At 47.3% G+C, this 15497-nt stretch overlaps 2 protein-coding genes across 5 annotated transcripts; both read right to left on the bottom strand.

Annotated features, from left to right (window-relative positions):
* Nucleotides 1-18: 18 nt before the first annotated feature.
* LOC147151026 (serine/threonine-protein kinase DCLK2-like) lies at nucleotides 19-10239 on the bottom strand. Its single transcript, XM_086019233.1, has 16 exons — nucleotides 9916-10239; nucleotides 8784-9376; nucleotides 7650-8032; nucleotides 7279-7405; nucleotides 6974-7105; nucleotides 6800-6888; nucleotides 6641-6713; nucleotides 6464-6569; nucleotides 6339-6396; nucleotides 5562-5681; nucleotides 5351-5497; nucleotides 5150-5283; nucleotides 4996-5073; nucleotides 4797-4893; nucleotides 2006-2086; nucleotides 19-1903 (listed from the first exon to the last, which is right to left on the bottom strand). Exons 2-16 carry the CDS (start codon nucleotides 9172-9174, stop codon nucleotides 1805-1807), a joined length of 2115 nt encoding a protein of 704 aa, XP_085875359.1. The 5' UTR covers nucleotides 9175-9376; nucleotides 9916-10239; the 3' UTR covers nucleotides 19-1804.
* Nucleotides 10240-11093: 854 nt separating this feature from the next.
* On the bottom strand, nucleotides 11094-15190 carry LOC147151025 (transmembrane protein 184C-like). 4 transcript variants are annotated; one of them, XM_086019290.1, is made up of 12 exons: nucleotides 14909-15187; nucleotides 14458-14582; nucleotides 14240-14370; nucleotides 13784-13820; nucleotides 13479-13684; nucleotides 13336-13410; nucleotides 12378-12471; nucleotides 12196-12308; nucleotides 12008-12107; nucleotides 11855-11932; nucleotides 11677-11770; nucleotides 11094-11604 (listed from the first exon to the last, which is right to left on the bottom strand). In XM_086019290.1, the coding sequence occupies exons 2-12, from the start codon at nucleotides 14572-14574 to the stop codon at nucleotides 11333-11335; spliced, it is 1317 nt and encodes a 438-aa protein (XP_085875416.1). In that variant the 5' UTR covers nucleotides 14575-14582; nucleotides 14909-15187; the 3' UTR covers nucleotides 11094-11332. The 4 variants fall into 4 exon arrangements, with proteins under 4 accessions (XP_085875416.1, XP_085875401.1, XP_085875425.1 ...); XM_086019275.1 differs by having other exon boundaries at nucleotides 14240-14582; nucleotides 14909-15189; XM_086019299.1 differs by having other exon boundaries at nucleotides 14458-15188.
* Nucleotides 15191-15497: the final 307 nt, after the last annotated feature.

The following is a 15497-nucleotide window of genomic DNA, read 5'->3' as shown; positions in this document are numbered from 1 at the left end:
TGTTTACTTTCAAAAAAACTGCAAAGGCAAAAGTAATTTGTAGTGCAAGGACAATTAAGTGCAACAACAGATTAAAATAAAGTAAAAAAAAAAAAGCAAGGTCCTGACCAAAAATAAATAAATCAAGAAAACACTGAAATAATGATGTACCTGAAACAATATTAAGGTCTTGAAATGTAAAAAGGCACAATAGTTTTAGTAAAAAAAAATTGAAAATAAGATAATCCAATCATAACTTTTGTTACACTGCGCTTGGGGGCCCTCTAGTGGCTGCGGGAGCCGCAAGCAGGTGCTTAGTTCACTTATGCCTTGGGCCAGCTCCGATTTCAAAACAAGACAAAACAGACGTTTCTCACCGTCTAAATTTTATTTCACAGTTGAATGCATCTTGGTCCTCCATTTCAAGGTCTTTGAACGCGTCGTGGCCCGTTTGATGAAAAAACACATCACATGCTTTGGGGCTAGCAAAGCGTTCCTAAATGCCATTGAATGTGATTCGGTGTTGGGAAAAACACACAAATGCAATTCAAAAGGACCTTTGTCATGGATCGCGTTTGGAAAACGTTCTAATCTACTGCACTTGATCGAAGGTTAATAAGGCATGATGACGAGCACGTACATAAACATAAGTTAAAGCAAGTTTGTAAGAAGGAGAGTTTCGCTGCAAGTCCACCTTGCGTGCGCGTCGCTAACGCTGTCAACACAGCAAGGCGTTTTTTGCTTTGGTGTAAAGCAAAGAGAAAAGTAGTAATACTTGGTGGCTCTGGCCAAAAGATCGTAAGACTGCATCGTGCCAACATCTGCAGTTGTTCTTTTTAAATCAGGGCTGTCCAAACGTTCCCTCCCAGTGGCTACTTTGACATTCTGCATCTTTAATTCATTTAAAACATTAAAAATAAGCCATCAATGGAGGTAAAGATATGCGACGCAACTGTATATTATTTTATTTACAGTGGTGCCTGAGATCTCAAATCATTTTCCCCATGGAAATGAGGCTCCGCTGTAATGTGTATTTATTAAAAAAAAAAAAAAAAATCATAAATTAAAAATGAATTTCTTCCTCTCTGCTGGCAACTAAAAGAAAAAAAAAAGTTTGGACAACCCCTGCTTTAAATTCCCACATTCTCACAGACAACAGACGGAACGATGGAGGAATGGGATAACTAGTTAATAAGCACCATTCAGATTTTTTTTTCTTCTTTTTTCTTCCCGCAGGCGTCAAAATTTCCGACTTTACGACAGACTCACACTCACATGACAGCTAACGTATACAACATATTTCGAATTTCAACAAACCCGGAAGCTAACAGGGTTGTTGTTGGACTGAAACAGGGCCTTGAGCGGTGGATATGTCAAATTGCTGACCCCTTTTTTTTTTTTTTTTTTTTTTTTTAATATATACATAACCCTGTGTGGATGAGTGCAGACAGGCACAGTGCTTCTGGCCTCGGATCCGGAGATACAAACAGAAGTAGCTTGGGATGCTTCTTCCCAGAAAAAGTGGAAGACATTCTGGGTACAGGGAAAGGCTTGAAATGATTTGTCCATTTTTTTCCTAATGCACACACTGGACTTGTGCACCCTTTTTTTTTTTTTTTTTTTTTTTGCGGATATTCCCAAAATACTGGATCGTGCTCCAGTTGACAGCAGTAGGAAGAGTTGAGGATGCGATTGTGTTGATTGGATGAACAGGAATCGGGGATTGTCACGAATCGAGTTCACCGCGATGTGTCAATTGTTAGCATCCTCCAGAAAAAAAAAAAAAAAACTGCCCCTGGACAAAATCTGGTCTAGTGGCTCACATCTAGACCAGCGGGGAAGGAACCTGCTTGGTTTCCAGCCCTGGCGATTCCTTTTCCGTTGCGCTCGGCTCGTCGTTGCCGGAGTCGACGGGAGCGTCGTCCTGCGTGAGCGCGCGCGGCAACGAACGGCGTCATTATTTGGAACAATTAAGAAAAAAAAAAAAAAAAGGGAAAAAGGGAGGGTGACATAGGTGCAAACTCACCGACACCCACGGGTGCGAGAGAACCTCGTCAGCTGTGAAGCGAGCGTCCACGTTCACCTGCAGCATCTGACTAATCAGCATCTGGGGGGGCATGCCGTGGGACTCGTTACAATTTTGACATCGTCGCCACGCCCCAAGAATCAGGAAAAACTGACATGATGATAAAGATTTGAACAATATATCGCTCACTATTTTGTTTACTACACAGATATGTCTTTACACGTTTTGAGCAATTGTCTTCGTACATCTCAGATCTTTGAATCCACTTAATGGGGTCGTTAAAAGAGAGCAAAAACTAGAGTCAAACCGATTACATTGGTTTAAAAAAAAAAAAAACAGAAATGCAACTTTTCAAGGTGATGGGTTTTTTTGCGCTGATTCCAAATCTGCACTCGTTTTTTAGCTCGTCAGGTTTTTTATAATGATGTACTAGAGGTATATTTTGTAAAATTTATGAATTAAGGCTTAGGTTCATCAACAAGTGATTTTTTTTTTCTGAAACGTGATGGCTGTAAATTACAACGCGCGATAAAATCCGTATTACGCAAGCTTTTATAGGTCAAACTTAAAAGCAAAAAAATAAAAACATCTCATCTCAAAAACCTGCTCTGCTAGAAAAAAAACTACACATTTTAAACTACCTTTAGGGACAAATAAAACCATGTCTGATTCAAATTTGCTGTTTCAAAATATGACAGCTGATTTAAAACCGTGTTAACTTCAGGGAACAATTTTTCAATTTTCACTTAACTTTATAAGAAAATAAGTGAAAGTACTGTATACATTTCAGTCATTTTAAAATTTTGGAAAACTTTCTTTATTATTATTTATTTGACATTTACTTGTTCCTCAAGGCTCCATTCTTGGACCTATTTTATTTTATTTATATATGAATGATTTGCCAAACATCTGCCAAGATATTGACACACAGCTTCATGCAGATGATGCTGTAATTTTTACAAAAGCTAAGTCTGACATAGAAGTATCTGAGAAACTAACATCTGCAATAATCGCTATGGATGAGTGGCTTACCAAATCATGTCTTCTCCTGAATTCCAAGAAAACTGTCTGGATGGTATTTTCAAAGCGTTCAAAAGTGTTGTCAAGTTCAAATATATTTCTGAAAGGTGAGGAGCTGCAGCTTGTCCGGGAATTTAAATATCTCGATTCCAATATAACTTTTAAAAACCATGTTGAAAATGTATGTTGAATTGTACATTTAAATCTGAATAATTTCAGACAAATAAGATCGTTGCTCCCAGACAGGATTGCTAAAATGTTTCTTCATTGTATGATCTTCTCTCACATTGAATATTGCATGACTAACTGCTCGCTAACAAGTTTAAGGACACTAAAACCGATAGAATCTCTCATCGAAAAAGCTGTGAAAGTATTGGACGGAAAATCATTTTCCACCCATCGCTGCCCTATTCTCCAGAAACAGAATATTTGAATTTTTGATCATTTTAAAAAGTTGAAACTAGTCTGCTCTATATATCAGATTTGACATGGACTTGCTGCCCCGCCTTTTGAGTGAGTTTACTATGTTAAGATCCAGCGTCAGTGGGAAAAGAACCAGAGCCTTCACTAGAGGTGACTGTGCAGTGCCACGTAGACAAACTACTTTCAGTGATCAGGTTTTATCAGTTAAAGGTACTGTGGTCTGGAATGAGATTCCTGTTCAAATAAGAGACTACACCACTTTAAGCACTTTTAAAGTCAACCTAAAAAAGTGGCTGAAAATTTGTGAGCACTCATTTTAAATCAAGCTTCTATGTGCCCTCTTGTTAGTATTATTATTATAAATTGATTTTTTTGGTTTTGTTTTGTATGTCACTGATGTGTCAGTTCTATGTGCTGATTTCTTTCTGTCCTTTTCTTTATTGGTGTTGTTATTGTAATGTTACTTCTTTTGACCTACTAGGGACCGCAGATGAAAAGTAGCAGTTGGCTAATTCTGACATATTTACATGTAAATGTTCATTAATATGCACTGTCCCTTTTTAAATAAATAAATTACAAATTACAAAACTTGTTTTAAGTTTTCATCAAGCTTTTTAAGACATGCTGCTGAACTTGGGAGCTGCCTGAACTTTTTGTTAGAATTGTAAAAATGTCCATTTAAAAAAAAATTACATTTTGCAAATCTGAAGAGTTGCCTATAAACATATGCTTAAAGCGGAAGTCAACGCAAACATATTTTTTTCAAGAATATGTTCTATGCGAGCCCACTAGTTGAAACGGGCCATTCTGATAAATATTGCGTTTGTGGGATAAGAGTTAATCCACCTGTTTTTAGCATTCCAACTTTTGGGGGCGGCCATTTTGTCTTCCGTCGACTGTAATGACATCACAGCTGCTCACAAGGTCCAACCACGGCTCAGATTCAGAGAACAGGTCAGCCGTGATTGGTCGTTGTGAGCAGTTGTGATGTCATTTTCAAAAGACAAAATGGCCGCCCCCAAAAGTTGGAATGCTAAAAACAGGTGGATTAACTCTGATCCCACAAACGCAAATGCGTTTCAACTAGTGGGCTTGCATAGAACATATTCTTGAAAAAAATATGTTTGCGTTGACTTCCGCTTTAAAGATATTTGAACAAAGTTAAGAGTTGGAGTTTGGATTTTATTTTATTTTTTGATTTAACACCAATATTTTCCCTTTTACTGAAATACAATATCGCCTCTAAATATCGTCTACCTTGACTACGGATATTCGGTATCTGTATTAGCCCTAATAATTTTTTTTTTTTTTTTTTTTAAACACATGAATGGATGGCTGTAGCCGTCACCTTAGCAGGAAGGCTGACGGCGTCCCAATCCGGGGACGGGAACTCGAGCTTCCCTCGGAGGATCTGATCAAACAGCTCCTCCTGGACGTTGTTCTCGCTGAGAAAGACGAGACGGTTTTAGCTTGAACTGGGACGCTTTGTTTTAGAGCCCTTTTGCATGATGACTGGCGGCCCACGCCACCATGTTAGATTCACTGACCTTCTGAACGGCGGGAAACCGCAAAGGAGGATGTAGGTGATGATGCCCGCTGCCCAGATGTCCACCTTCAGACCGTAACTACGCGCAAACGTCCACCCGGCAATGAACGGCAGCTCAAAAATAACCCGTGTGCTCACTTCCCGCGTCCTCTCACCCGGTCTCGCCGATGATCTCCGGGGCCACGTAGGTCGGCGTGCCGCACACGGTGTAAAGCGGCCCCTCCACCACCGTGGCCAAACCGAAGTCTCCCAGCTTGAGCGACTTGGTGCCGTCCGGGTACTCGCACACCTGCCGGGAACACAAACGCGTCACGGAGCGCGCCGACGTCCACCCCGGGCACCCGCCCGGCGCCTACCAGCAGATTCTCGGGCTTGATGTCCCTGTGGACGATGTTCATCCTGTGCAGGTACTTGATGGCTCCGGCAAGGTTGTACACCATGGCGCTGGCGTCGCGCTCGCTGTACTTGGTGGACGAGGTGATGGCGTCGAACAGGTCGCCTCCCTAAAGCCGACACTGAGTTGCAACTTTGTCCCGACAATTGGTCGTTTCGCACGCAGGGGAGCACCTTGACCAGCTCCATGACCAGGAAGAGCTGTGAGGGCGTTTCGTCCACCTCGATGAGCTGGATGATGCTGGGGTGTCGAACCCGACGCAGGACCGCCACCTCGTTCTCGATCAGGTGCTCCTATTGGAACGGAAGGCAAGGCAAGGCGGCGCGATTGATGTTGCGCGTTTCGTAGACAGGACAACTCAATGTGCTTGACGCAGGCAAGGACACAACTCCTAAAAGCATTTACAGACGCAGCTAACGACTCGGAAGCAAAGCGGAGGAAACGAAAGGAGCTGACCAAGATTACTAAAAGAACATACATTGGCAGCATTCACATCGTGTTTCAATTTTAATCTTTAAAAAAGTAAAGAAATAAAACTGGGTCTATCAGCACCCCAAGATTTGGATTTTCCGACTTGGTCCTTGGTTTCGAAAAGACAGTGACTCCAGATGTATTTCTAACAGCAATCCTCTTTTCTGTATTCCTGAAACAATTACATCTGTTTTGGTTTTGCTGAAGGAAATTTTGGTTCATCCAGTTGTTGATTTGCTCTCGACAGTGACACAACACGTTAATTGAATTGCTGTCATTTGGGGACATTGATGAATACACTTGAGCTGCGTGTCATCTGCCTGATCAATGATAACCAATATTGGCGCTCTGAAGCATCTGACCCAAAGGTAACATAGACAGACTGAACAAAAGGGGTCCAAGGATTGACCCTTGAGGGACCCCAACACGATTTTTTTTTTTTTTTTTTTTGTGGCCAAAATATGGATTTAACGTGTTACCTTCCCGCAGCAGCGAGCTTTGTCGATGATCTTCAGCGCAAACTCCTGCCCCGTGGACCTGCCAGGAACATCAGAACCGTCACTCCACGCGCAACTAACAAGAACCAAACTTGCTTTGTCTTTACCTCTCGACGCACTCCTTCACTACCGCGAAGTTTCCATCGCCGATCACTTTCCCGATTTTGTACTTGCTGCTGATGAGCGACGACGACACCGCCAGGTTTCCGTTGACTTGGGAGAGAGGTTTGTCGGCGCGGTCACGTAGCCGTTGGACGGACAGTTCGGCCGACGCGATAACACACCTTCGAGAGGGACGTCCTCGGTGTGCTCGGCCGCGCCGTTGATGTCGGCGGAAGAGGAGCGATGAGGAGAAACCTGCAGATGGAACCGAAACGTTTGACACGGATCGCGTTGGTGAAGACGGGATGCAGAGATATTTCAGTTTTAATGAAGAGCCCCGCCTTGAGGCTGCCGCTAGTGCCGGGACGCGTGGGGGAGGGGCTGGACCTGGACGATTTTGCGGGGACCTGCGATCCTGCCGCTTCATTGGCTGTGGACGAGAGGAAAGGATGATGTTGCGTGACGGCAGGAAAAGTGTCTTGTACAAACTGCGGCAACGGTTTCTCTCGTCTTACCCGATCCTGGCGACCGGGACCGCGGCACAGCTTTTGCCGAAGCCTTGGAGGAGGCCGGACCGGAACCGCTGGAACCCTTGGGTGTCGAAGTCCTCTGAGAGACGGCGGGACGAGTCGCTTTAACTCGGCACTCTGAAAAAGGAGAGACGACTTAAATTACACCGCTCGCCCCCCCCCCAAAAAAAAAAAAGTTGGATACTGCGAATTGGGTTCAAATTTCACAGATATTTCCGACTTTTTGGAATTAGTGCATATTGACTTTTTCCCACCCGCTGTGTGTGTGTGTGTGAGCGCGCGCGCCAGACCGTTAACGAAGGCCGCCGTCTTGCCACCGTGAGTGAGCACAAAGTCGTCCTGAGCGTAACGAAACTTCTCCAGCCCGCACGCCATGAACACGTCGTCGTCCCCGAAGAAATCCTGCAGACAGGTCAGCTGCACACAAAAAGACACACGGCGCACACCGCTCAAGCCTTACTTGCTGCATTCTGCTTCTGTCTGTGTCAGTAGCGCTGTCTTTTGTTTGTTTTTTTTCTCCTTCTATATCTGAGCCTGTATGTTTAAAAATAGTTCAGCAGGAAGAGATGAGCGTTTCTTCAAACAGAAGTCACGGCTTGAAAGACACGGAAGGTAAAATCTCAACAATGAGGCGTTCTATTCGAAGTTAAGTCGAGCTCACCTGTTTTCCGTCCAGCGTGTACAGCCGCTTGACGGCCCCCGAGTCCAGCTTGATGGCCTCCGTGATGTCGGCCAGCACTTGTTCGAAGGAGTGCGCCGTCTTCTTGTTCAGGAGGATGCGCACCGCCTTGCGGGGCTTGACGCCGCTCCGGATCACCGTCACCAGTTTGGGCTTGATGAAGTCTTTGCTCTCTCGGCCCTCGGGGCGCTCTTTGCCGCCGCCGCCGCCGATGATGGCCGCAGCCCCGGCAGAGGCGGTGGAGGACTTGCTCGGGGTTACCGCGCCGCTCCCAGAAACGGCGCCGGGTTTCCAGCTGGGCACGGAGATCTTGGTGTAGTCCACTTTCCGGTAAGGCTGGTTGGAGGCGCAAACGTAGCACTCGCCTGAGCGAAGAGACGTGAGGTGTCAGAAAGTTGCCGATGTCGGGCGTTCGGGTAATATTTCGAGGAGAAGCCAAAATGTACGGCCGTCTTCCCGAGTGAATTGAACAGAGAGAGCCCGTGACTTTTGGTGCCGAGGGTCTGCGCTGTATGCTTTAGGTCACAAAGTGATGCATCAATCTTAGTTTCCGTACATTAGAGCTCATTAGTGGTCTTAACAGTCATCAATATGGATGAGTGGAGGGACAGGAAGAGTTCAACTCCCTTGAACCGGACTCCTCTGAGTCTCCATGAATCGCGTCCGGGAAGTATTTCAATGCAAGGAGGAACAGGCAAAACCGCCTGAACTTTGGCGCGCATCAGGGTCGAACAATTAATGTGATTTAAAATGGACAGCACGGCGTCATGGAATGCAAATCGCAAAAGTTGCAATTTTATAATCAAGAAACCTCTAAAATGAGACAGTCTCAGCTCCTCAGTAAGATGCAGGAATAGTTGTTCTTTGTGGAGGATAAAGAACATATGCCCGTGAATGTTGTTTTGACATGTTGATGCACTGCTTGTTTTCAATATCCGTCGCTTAAAGTTGTCATGACATCACGATGCTATTCATAAGTCGGCCCATGCCGTTTTGCATTGTGCGTTAGCGTTAAGCTAGCAGAAGCCATAAATCGGGTCTCTGGCATCTCCGGGCACCATCGCACCCCGCGTGATCGCTAGCAGAACATTGTGACATTGCATGCGTGTAGCTAACCTTCCACCAGCTCGTCCATGCCGCTGATCTTCTTGGCGCCATCGATGGTGTAGATGGTCCGCACCCCTTGCGGCAGGTGGAGGTTGTCGGCCAGCGAGCGAGTCAGCTCGGCGAGCAGGGCGTCGTACGAGCGGAAGCGGTCGCTGGAAACGGCGTACACCAGCCCCTTGAAGGAGCGGTCCCCGTTGCGGTAGAAGCGCACCTTCTTGGCGCGCTTCTCCAAGGTGAGCGCCTGCAAAGTGCGCGTGCGGTAGTAGCTGCAGTTGGTGCTGTGCGCCGGGCTGGGAACCAGGCTGCTGCCGCGCGAGCTCGGGCCCGAGTCGTCCCGTTTGGCCCGAGCGGAGCGCCCGCGACGGACCTTGTCGCGTTCGTCAAAGTGCTCCAGCTCCATGGCGTTGCTGTCGAGACGTCGTCCGGATGCTACTTGAGAGTCATCCCGATTCGGCCGGGAAGCTTCCGTCGAGATTTCGAGAGGATCACTCAAGGGGGGTGGGGGGGTGGGTGCGGGGGGGGGGGGGGATTCTAGGAAGCCATTCAAGATGATTTACGGAGATGGGAAGATTCTGGTGGCAAGCTGAGAATCCACTTGGATGCTGAAAGGAAGCAAAGAGGTGAAATGCTGTACTGCTGTAATGCTGTGCCTCTATAAATCCTGCTAAATGTGCCGCCACGTTTTTTGTGCACGTTTTATGAACACTAATGTGACGATATCAAAAAATCAAGCAGTCTTTGGTGCCATTGCACTGCACAATTATCAGTTCATACAGACAAATCTTCATTCGGAGTCAAAGAAACGGAATTGTTTGTCATTTTGATTTTGCCCAAATCTCCAATTGGAATCCTAAGAAGAAGCAACGAGCCCGAACAGGAGTCGAGGTCACGACAGCATCCTGGTGTCCGACCCCAGCCGCAAGCTCACCGATGAGGCCGTTTTCATGCGCTCGTGAGGTCAGATGAGCTTACAGCGGGGGAGCCCGCATCACCTTGCAACACGCAAACATGTCAGTCAAGGTTGCAGGTGCAAGCCAGTCACGTGTTTGCGTTGCATCCCTTTCGGCACAACCTGCGCACGGGATTAGAACAAAAGCACGAATCCAACCCAAAGGCGCGCACGGCGGAGGGAGGCACCTACCAATAATGCCGTGGAGCCGGTTTGTTGCTATGGTCCCCCCCCCCCCCCACCCAACGCTCTCCTTCCCTCCCCTCCCCGCCTCCCCGGTGCGCAGGTTCCGGTATTTTCCGGCTGAAACGGCGGCTGCGTGTGAATTCCACCGCGACGACAGCCGGGCCGGACCGAGCAGAGCCAGGACGCTACCCGGGGATGAGCGATGCTCAGCCGGCGAGCTCGGAGCGGGATGCGACGCGACGGGCTCCGGATAGCAGCAGCTGCGCGGCGGCTGCAGCAGAGAGGAGACGCCGGCACAACGAGCTTCCGCTCCCGCCCCGCCTCCGAGGCTCTCTCTCTCTCTCTCTCTTTCTCTCTCTCTCTCTCTCTCTCTCTCTCGCTCTTTCTCTCTCTCTCTCTCTCTTTCTCTCTCTCTCTCGCTCTCTCGCTCTTTCTGTCTGTCTCGCTCGCTCGGTCTCTCTCCGCGTCTTTTGTGTATCTCGCTCGACCCCTCCCCCGAATCTTGTCCAATTTTTGTCAATTTAGGCAATTAAAGCTGACAAATGGCAAACGCCTGAGGAAACGAAATCGTAAAAATGGAGAGATGGAGATATTGGTGTGTTCAGTACAGATCAATATCTATCAATATTGTTCTCAATCCAGCTATTTAGATATCTTTAGATCTCCATATACACATACATAAATGATGAGTATTTGTATACAAACATACCGTGCGTGTGTGTTTCTAAAATATCAAGTTTCTCATGCAATTCCCCCTCACTACATGTGATGGCGCTACACTGAGGTTAATGCGGGGGGGGTTATTCAGTCCAGCCCAGTCAGAAATGTCTAGCCTCAGTGAAGCCCCTTCAGCATTTTTTCTTTGGATATTCTAAAATCTATTTATTCGTAAATTATGATATTGGCCCAGCCCCCTTTATCAGTGGGAGAGAAAAAAAATCTGGAGCTGCGCCTGCCTGACTGTTACTCCTCACTGAATGTTGATGACTGTCTAATTGTATGTACATGCACGTACATGCCTACAGTGTGCGGTGTCTGGTAATATTGAAAATCATTTCTCCGTCTTTTCTTTTGTAGAGAACCAAAACGACGCGATCTTCACCTGCTGGCACCCGAGGCCTGGATCGCCTCATCTGAATCCAAGTGCCACATACAGAAACATTGAAGTAAACAGGGCAGGTCAGTTTTGATTTTGACCTTATTGTTTATTGCACGAAAACAAGCAGTCTTAATGTATATCATTAAAGGAAACACATACAGGATATTTATATATAAACCATGATGAGGGCACCTTAACAACAATTCAGCGTTTTGCGCGCTCTGAAATGCCCTAAGATGCCCAGTCTAAGAGGGAATTGGTATCAAGGAAGTATGTCCCAGTGAGACATCCTTGACCGAGAAACGAGCGCTGCACGTCGGCCTGTTAATGAACGTCCCCCGCCCGGGTTGGCGAGCGCTCGGCCTCGCCCTCGTCCTCCTCCCAAGGCGCCGTGGTGAAGCCCGCCGGAGCCGAGGTGGAGCGCGGGGCGGGGGTGTGTCCGAGGCCTTGGTAGCGACCGGTCGAGGAAGGCGAGGCGGGCACGGAGGCGGCCGCGGCCGCGGCGTCCTCCGACAGGAGGCCGGTGTGCTCGCTGTGCTCGGGGCGGGCGGCCGCGCCAAAGTACATCTTGTTGGGACGGCCCAGGAAGGTGCGGCCTGCGGGCAAACCTGCGTTTGCCTTTTGGTCCTGTTCCAAGTTTGAACGGCGGCAGAAGGAAGCGCACTCACCAACGTGGCGGACCTGCTCGGTGACGTCGGCCCTGATGTCCGAAAAGTCCCACATGGCCAGAAAGCTGTCCAAGCACGTTCCTTCCTCTGCCTCCTATTCATCAATCAATATACGGCAACAGTTAGTGTGCGCGTGCGTGTGCGTGGAGGAGATGTGCGTGCGTGCGTGCGCGCGCACCTGCACGTAGGGCTTATAGGTGAAGGTGTAGTGGTGCGCAATGGCAGCCAGGAACATTTCTATGCAGATGATAAAGTCCTGGATGGCAGGTGAAACGCATCACAGCATTGCGATGGAATTCAAGTTACAATTGTCACGATCGTTTGCGCTCACTTGCAGCCCGGTGGCCACCGCCTCCACGCTGGCCCAGTCCCACGTGTGTTTATCCGAGATGACGCCCACCTTCACCAGGAACGCGATCAGCACCGCCTGCCTGGACACACGACAGCCGCAATCACCGCGCCACGTCCGCTTGTGACATTAGGAATGAGGAATCCCGGCACAATAGTTGACGTTGGTACCAGAAGGAGACGAAAACCACCAGTTTGACGCAGAGGAACTTGCCCACGGGCCTGATGGGAGTCAGCTCCTCTTTCAGAGCTCGGTAGAGCAACACCAGACAGTACATGGCGAACTACACGCACACACATTTGTCAAAAAATGTTATCCTGTAAGTCTTTCATCAAAATACAAAATCATTTACCAGCTGCGATATGTTGTTGATGATGACCAGGTAGGACCAGGCGGTGCGAAAACTGAAGTTGGCCTCGTCGTAAACGCCGCACAGCTGGCAGACCCTGCGGGACGCCAAGGAATTGCATCGCGTGTTTCGTCAGGCTGTGTCGTCACGCTTCGCCGCGGTTTCCGTCACCGTTCGGCGGAGTCGCCACCACGGTGCTAGCAAATCATGCTGCCTTGTTGCCATGGCCACTACTCAAATTGGTGGTCCGTCACCATGACGGTGGACTTGATGGGAACCTTGCAATCTTGACGTTTTACAGAGCATGTCAGCTTTATTTAAAGAGCACTTTAAAAAGACAACCAGTCAAAAATAATAATCGCAAGACAGTCTAATATAACGTCGCTGTCATGAGAAAAACACTTATGTCCATTTTGTTTTCCATTTCCTAATTTTTACGTGAATGGTGTTTCCGCGTTACAGACGTCGCATTCATGTGAAAATTTTTTTTTTTTCAGAAATTGCACACAAGTGTTTTTTCACAGGACAGCGACGATAAGCAGTGTTGCCACAGTTACACTGAAAAAGTAACCAAGTTACTTTACTGATTGTTTGACTTTAAAAGTAACCGATTACAAATCACTCAATTAGCTACATTTGACATTTGTTAAATATCCGGTGAATTTTAACCAGTTTTTCCCAATACTTAATTGTATGTACATTTTTCAACGGTAGCATTTAAGAACAAGTGTTGTCAATTGTTACTCCATGCTGCCCTCAAGAGGCAGCTCACGGTACTACCACCTGATAAATGCAGACTAAGTGGCAAGTGACTGTGAGCTGATTGTCATCAATCAACTGCTAAACAGTAACAAATTGTGACTGCAAAGTGAATGCAGTCAGATTACTAAACTGATCAAAGTTTTAGTTTTAGAACGTGTTACACTCTAACGGCGTGACTGAAGCGCCGAAGGGAACTTACAGTGCTGTCACCGTGGTTACAGGCCGGACCACAGTGTACTGGAGGACTCCGAGCTTGCACCGGAAGAGCAGCACTCTGACGGGACAGGAAGTTGTTTTTTTACAGCGCACGCGTTGGTCCCCACCCCACGCAGATAGTCTTACTCTCCCATGGGCCACGGCGGGCAGCAGCAGAGCGGCGGCAGGTGAGCCTGCTGCTGCTGCACCTCCAGCATCAGCACCAGGCTGGGGTACTGGTTACTCAGGAAGTTGAGCAGGAACACCAGGAAGTTGTAGATGACGTACGCCTCGTAGCATTCCCTGCATGTGTCCACGTAGATGGCCAGGCTGGGATACCTCAGGGCCAGCCACTGGGGAGGCAGGGAAAAGAAAAAAAAAAAAAAAAACAGTCACGCACACTGTGGGGACACATTGGCGAAGTGGACGAATGTGTGTGCGCTTTGACTCACGCTGTCCAGACTGTAGATAGGCACCATCCATAATATCCTGAGGAAGTCCAAGGGGGTAGTTTAATACATTTTGCAATGGTGGCTAGGGCATGACCGAAATGTATTTTTAAAGGCCAATTCCGATATTTGGAGGAATTAAAATCCCGATAACTGATTAATCAGCCGATTCAATTAGAAAATACAGAAAATATATAACGAATAAAATAACTGGTCGGGTCCCTTAACGCTGACAACAATAATGTTTTAAGGTACTTTGCTCTTTAGTATTTTTTTTTTGTTGTACTTTCCAACAGAAAATAATTATACACGTTTTGCTGATGTTTTTGTTTTGTTTGGGTTTGTTTAAAAAAAACAATAAGCGAAAATCAGCCGATATTTGTCAATTTTAAAAAATATTAATATTGCTTGATTAAATTAGCTGACGGGTTGGGGGGGGGGGGGGGGGGGGTCGGTCACCTAATGATTGGCCTCTGCAGCTCTGGCTGTGTGTAGTGCACCAGGTGTTGCAGAATGTCCCACAGCGAGATGGGGATGGTGAGGAAGACAAAGACACCGGCGATGAACCACGCTTTGTTGTGAGTCCCCACCTGAAACAAACACACACACACACACTCTGATGCCCCGAGAAGCTCAGAGGGAACATTCATCGAGACACCCCTGCGAAGTTCCCCCACCTTGTCCTTGTGCAGCTCCCAGACGCACAGCGGCACCACAGCCGCCAGCAGGAAGGCGTACAAAACCAGAACCAGCGGACGGATCCATCGCCGCCACTCGGTGCACGAGCACGGCATTGCCGGACCTTTAAGCGTGACAGCTTTTGAATGGCGGTCTCAATCCGAAAATTCATTTAGTTCACTATGATGTTGTGACCCACAATTCTTGTTTTTCATCCATGCCTGGGCACTCCAGCTGTCCAATCAACCCACTTTGTGGTCATAATTTCGTGCGCTCATTGTATCTATTTCGTGTCACAAATTAGCTTTTTTGCCCACATATCTATAACTGGCCACAAGTTAATATCCACGTGTCATATCTTAGACTCCGCACGACTGGCGCAGATCCTAAAATATTGCACTATTATTACAAGTAATGGCTAATAGTCGCAATTCTGTTCATATTTCATACGTTTGAACGTCGGAGCTTGTGTTGATGACGGCGCTGGCGGGCCTGCAGTCTTCGTGCAGGCTGCCGGGGGGAATTCGGTTACCAGGCAACGCCTCTTCTGTCCCCCGCCCAAAAGCGTCGTAACCTCCTCGCAGGTCCCGCCATGCGATCTCGACCGACGACCACCAAACCGATGAATCAATCAATCGCTATCGATAAGACGTGCGCGCGGGCAGGGCGCGCGCGCGCGCTCTATTTGCGAGCTGCGTCACGTACGCGACCTTAGTCACGTGCAGACGACAGCTTCCGATACTGAAATTTATTTTCCTCATCGTTGTTGTTTAAAAATCATATTTACCGGGGCGTTCCTGTATTGTCTTAAGCAGAGTACATTTAGAACAAAGAAGGTAAAAATTAGCAGCTAAACGACAAACAACCATAATTGAATATTGGCCTCTAATATATATGCGTAAAACAGTAGTAATTATATGAGTAATAGGACCCGTTTAATTTCATTTGATGGCAGTAGTGAAACAAAAAACGGTTTATTTGCTGTGTGATGCAGTGTGCGTGCCAGCCTCTAGACGGCACTAGAAGTACAGAGGACTCA

Source organism: Filicampus tigris, chromosome 2 (assembly GCF_054856515.1).
Source record: "Filicampus tigris isolate MCC_2025a chromosome 2, RoL_Ftig_1.0, whole genome shotgun sequence".
Taxonomy (NCBI): Eukaryota; Metazoa; Chordata; class Actinopteri; order Syngnathiformes; family Syngnathidae; genus Filicampus; species Filicampus tigris.
The sequence above is the reverse complement of the archived record's forward strand: the minus strand, read 5'-3'. Positions and strand labels throughout refer to the sequence as shown.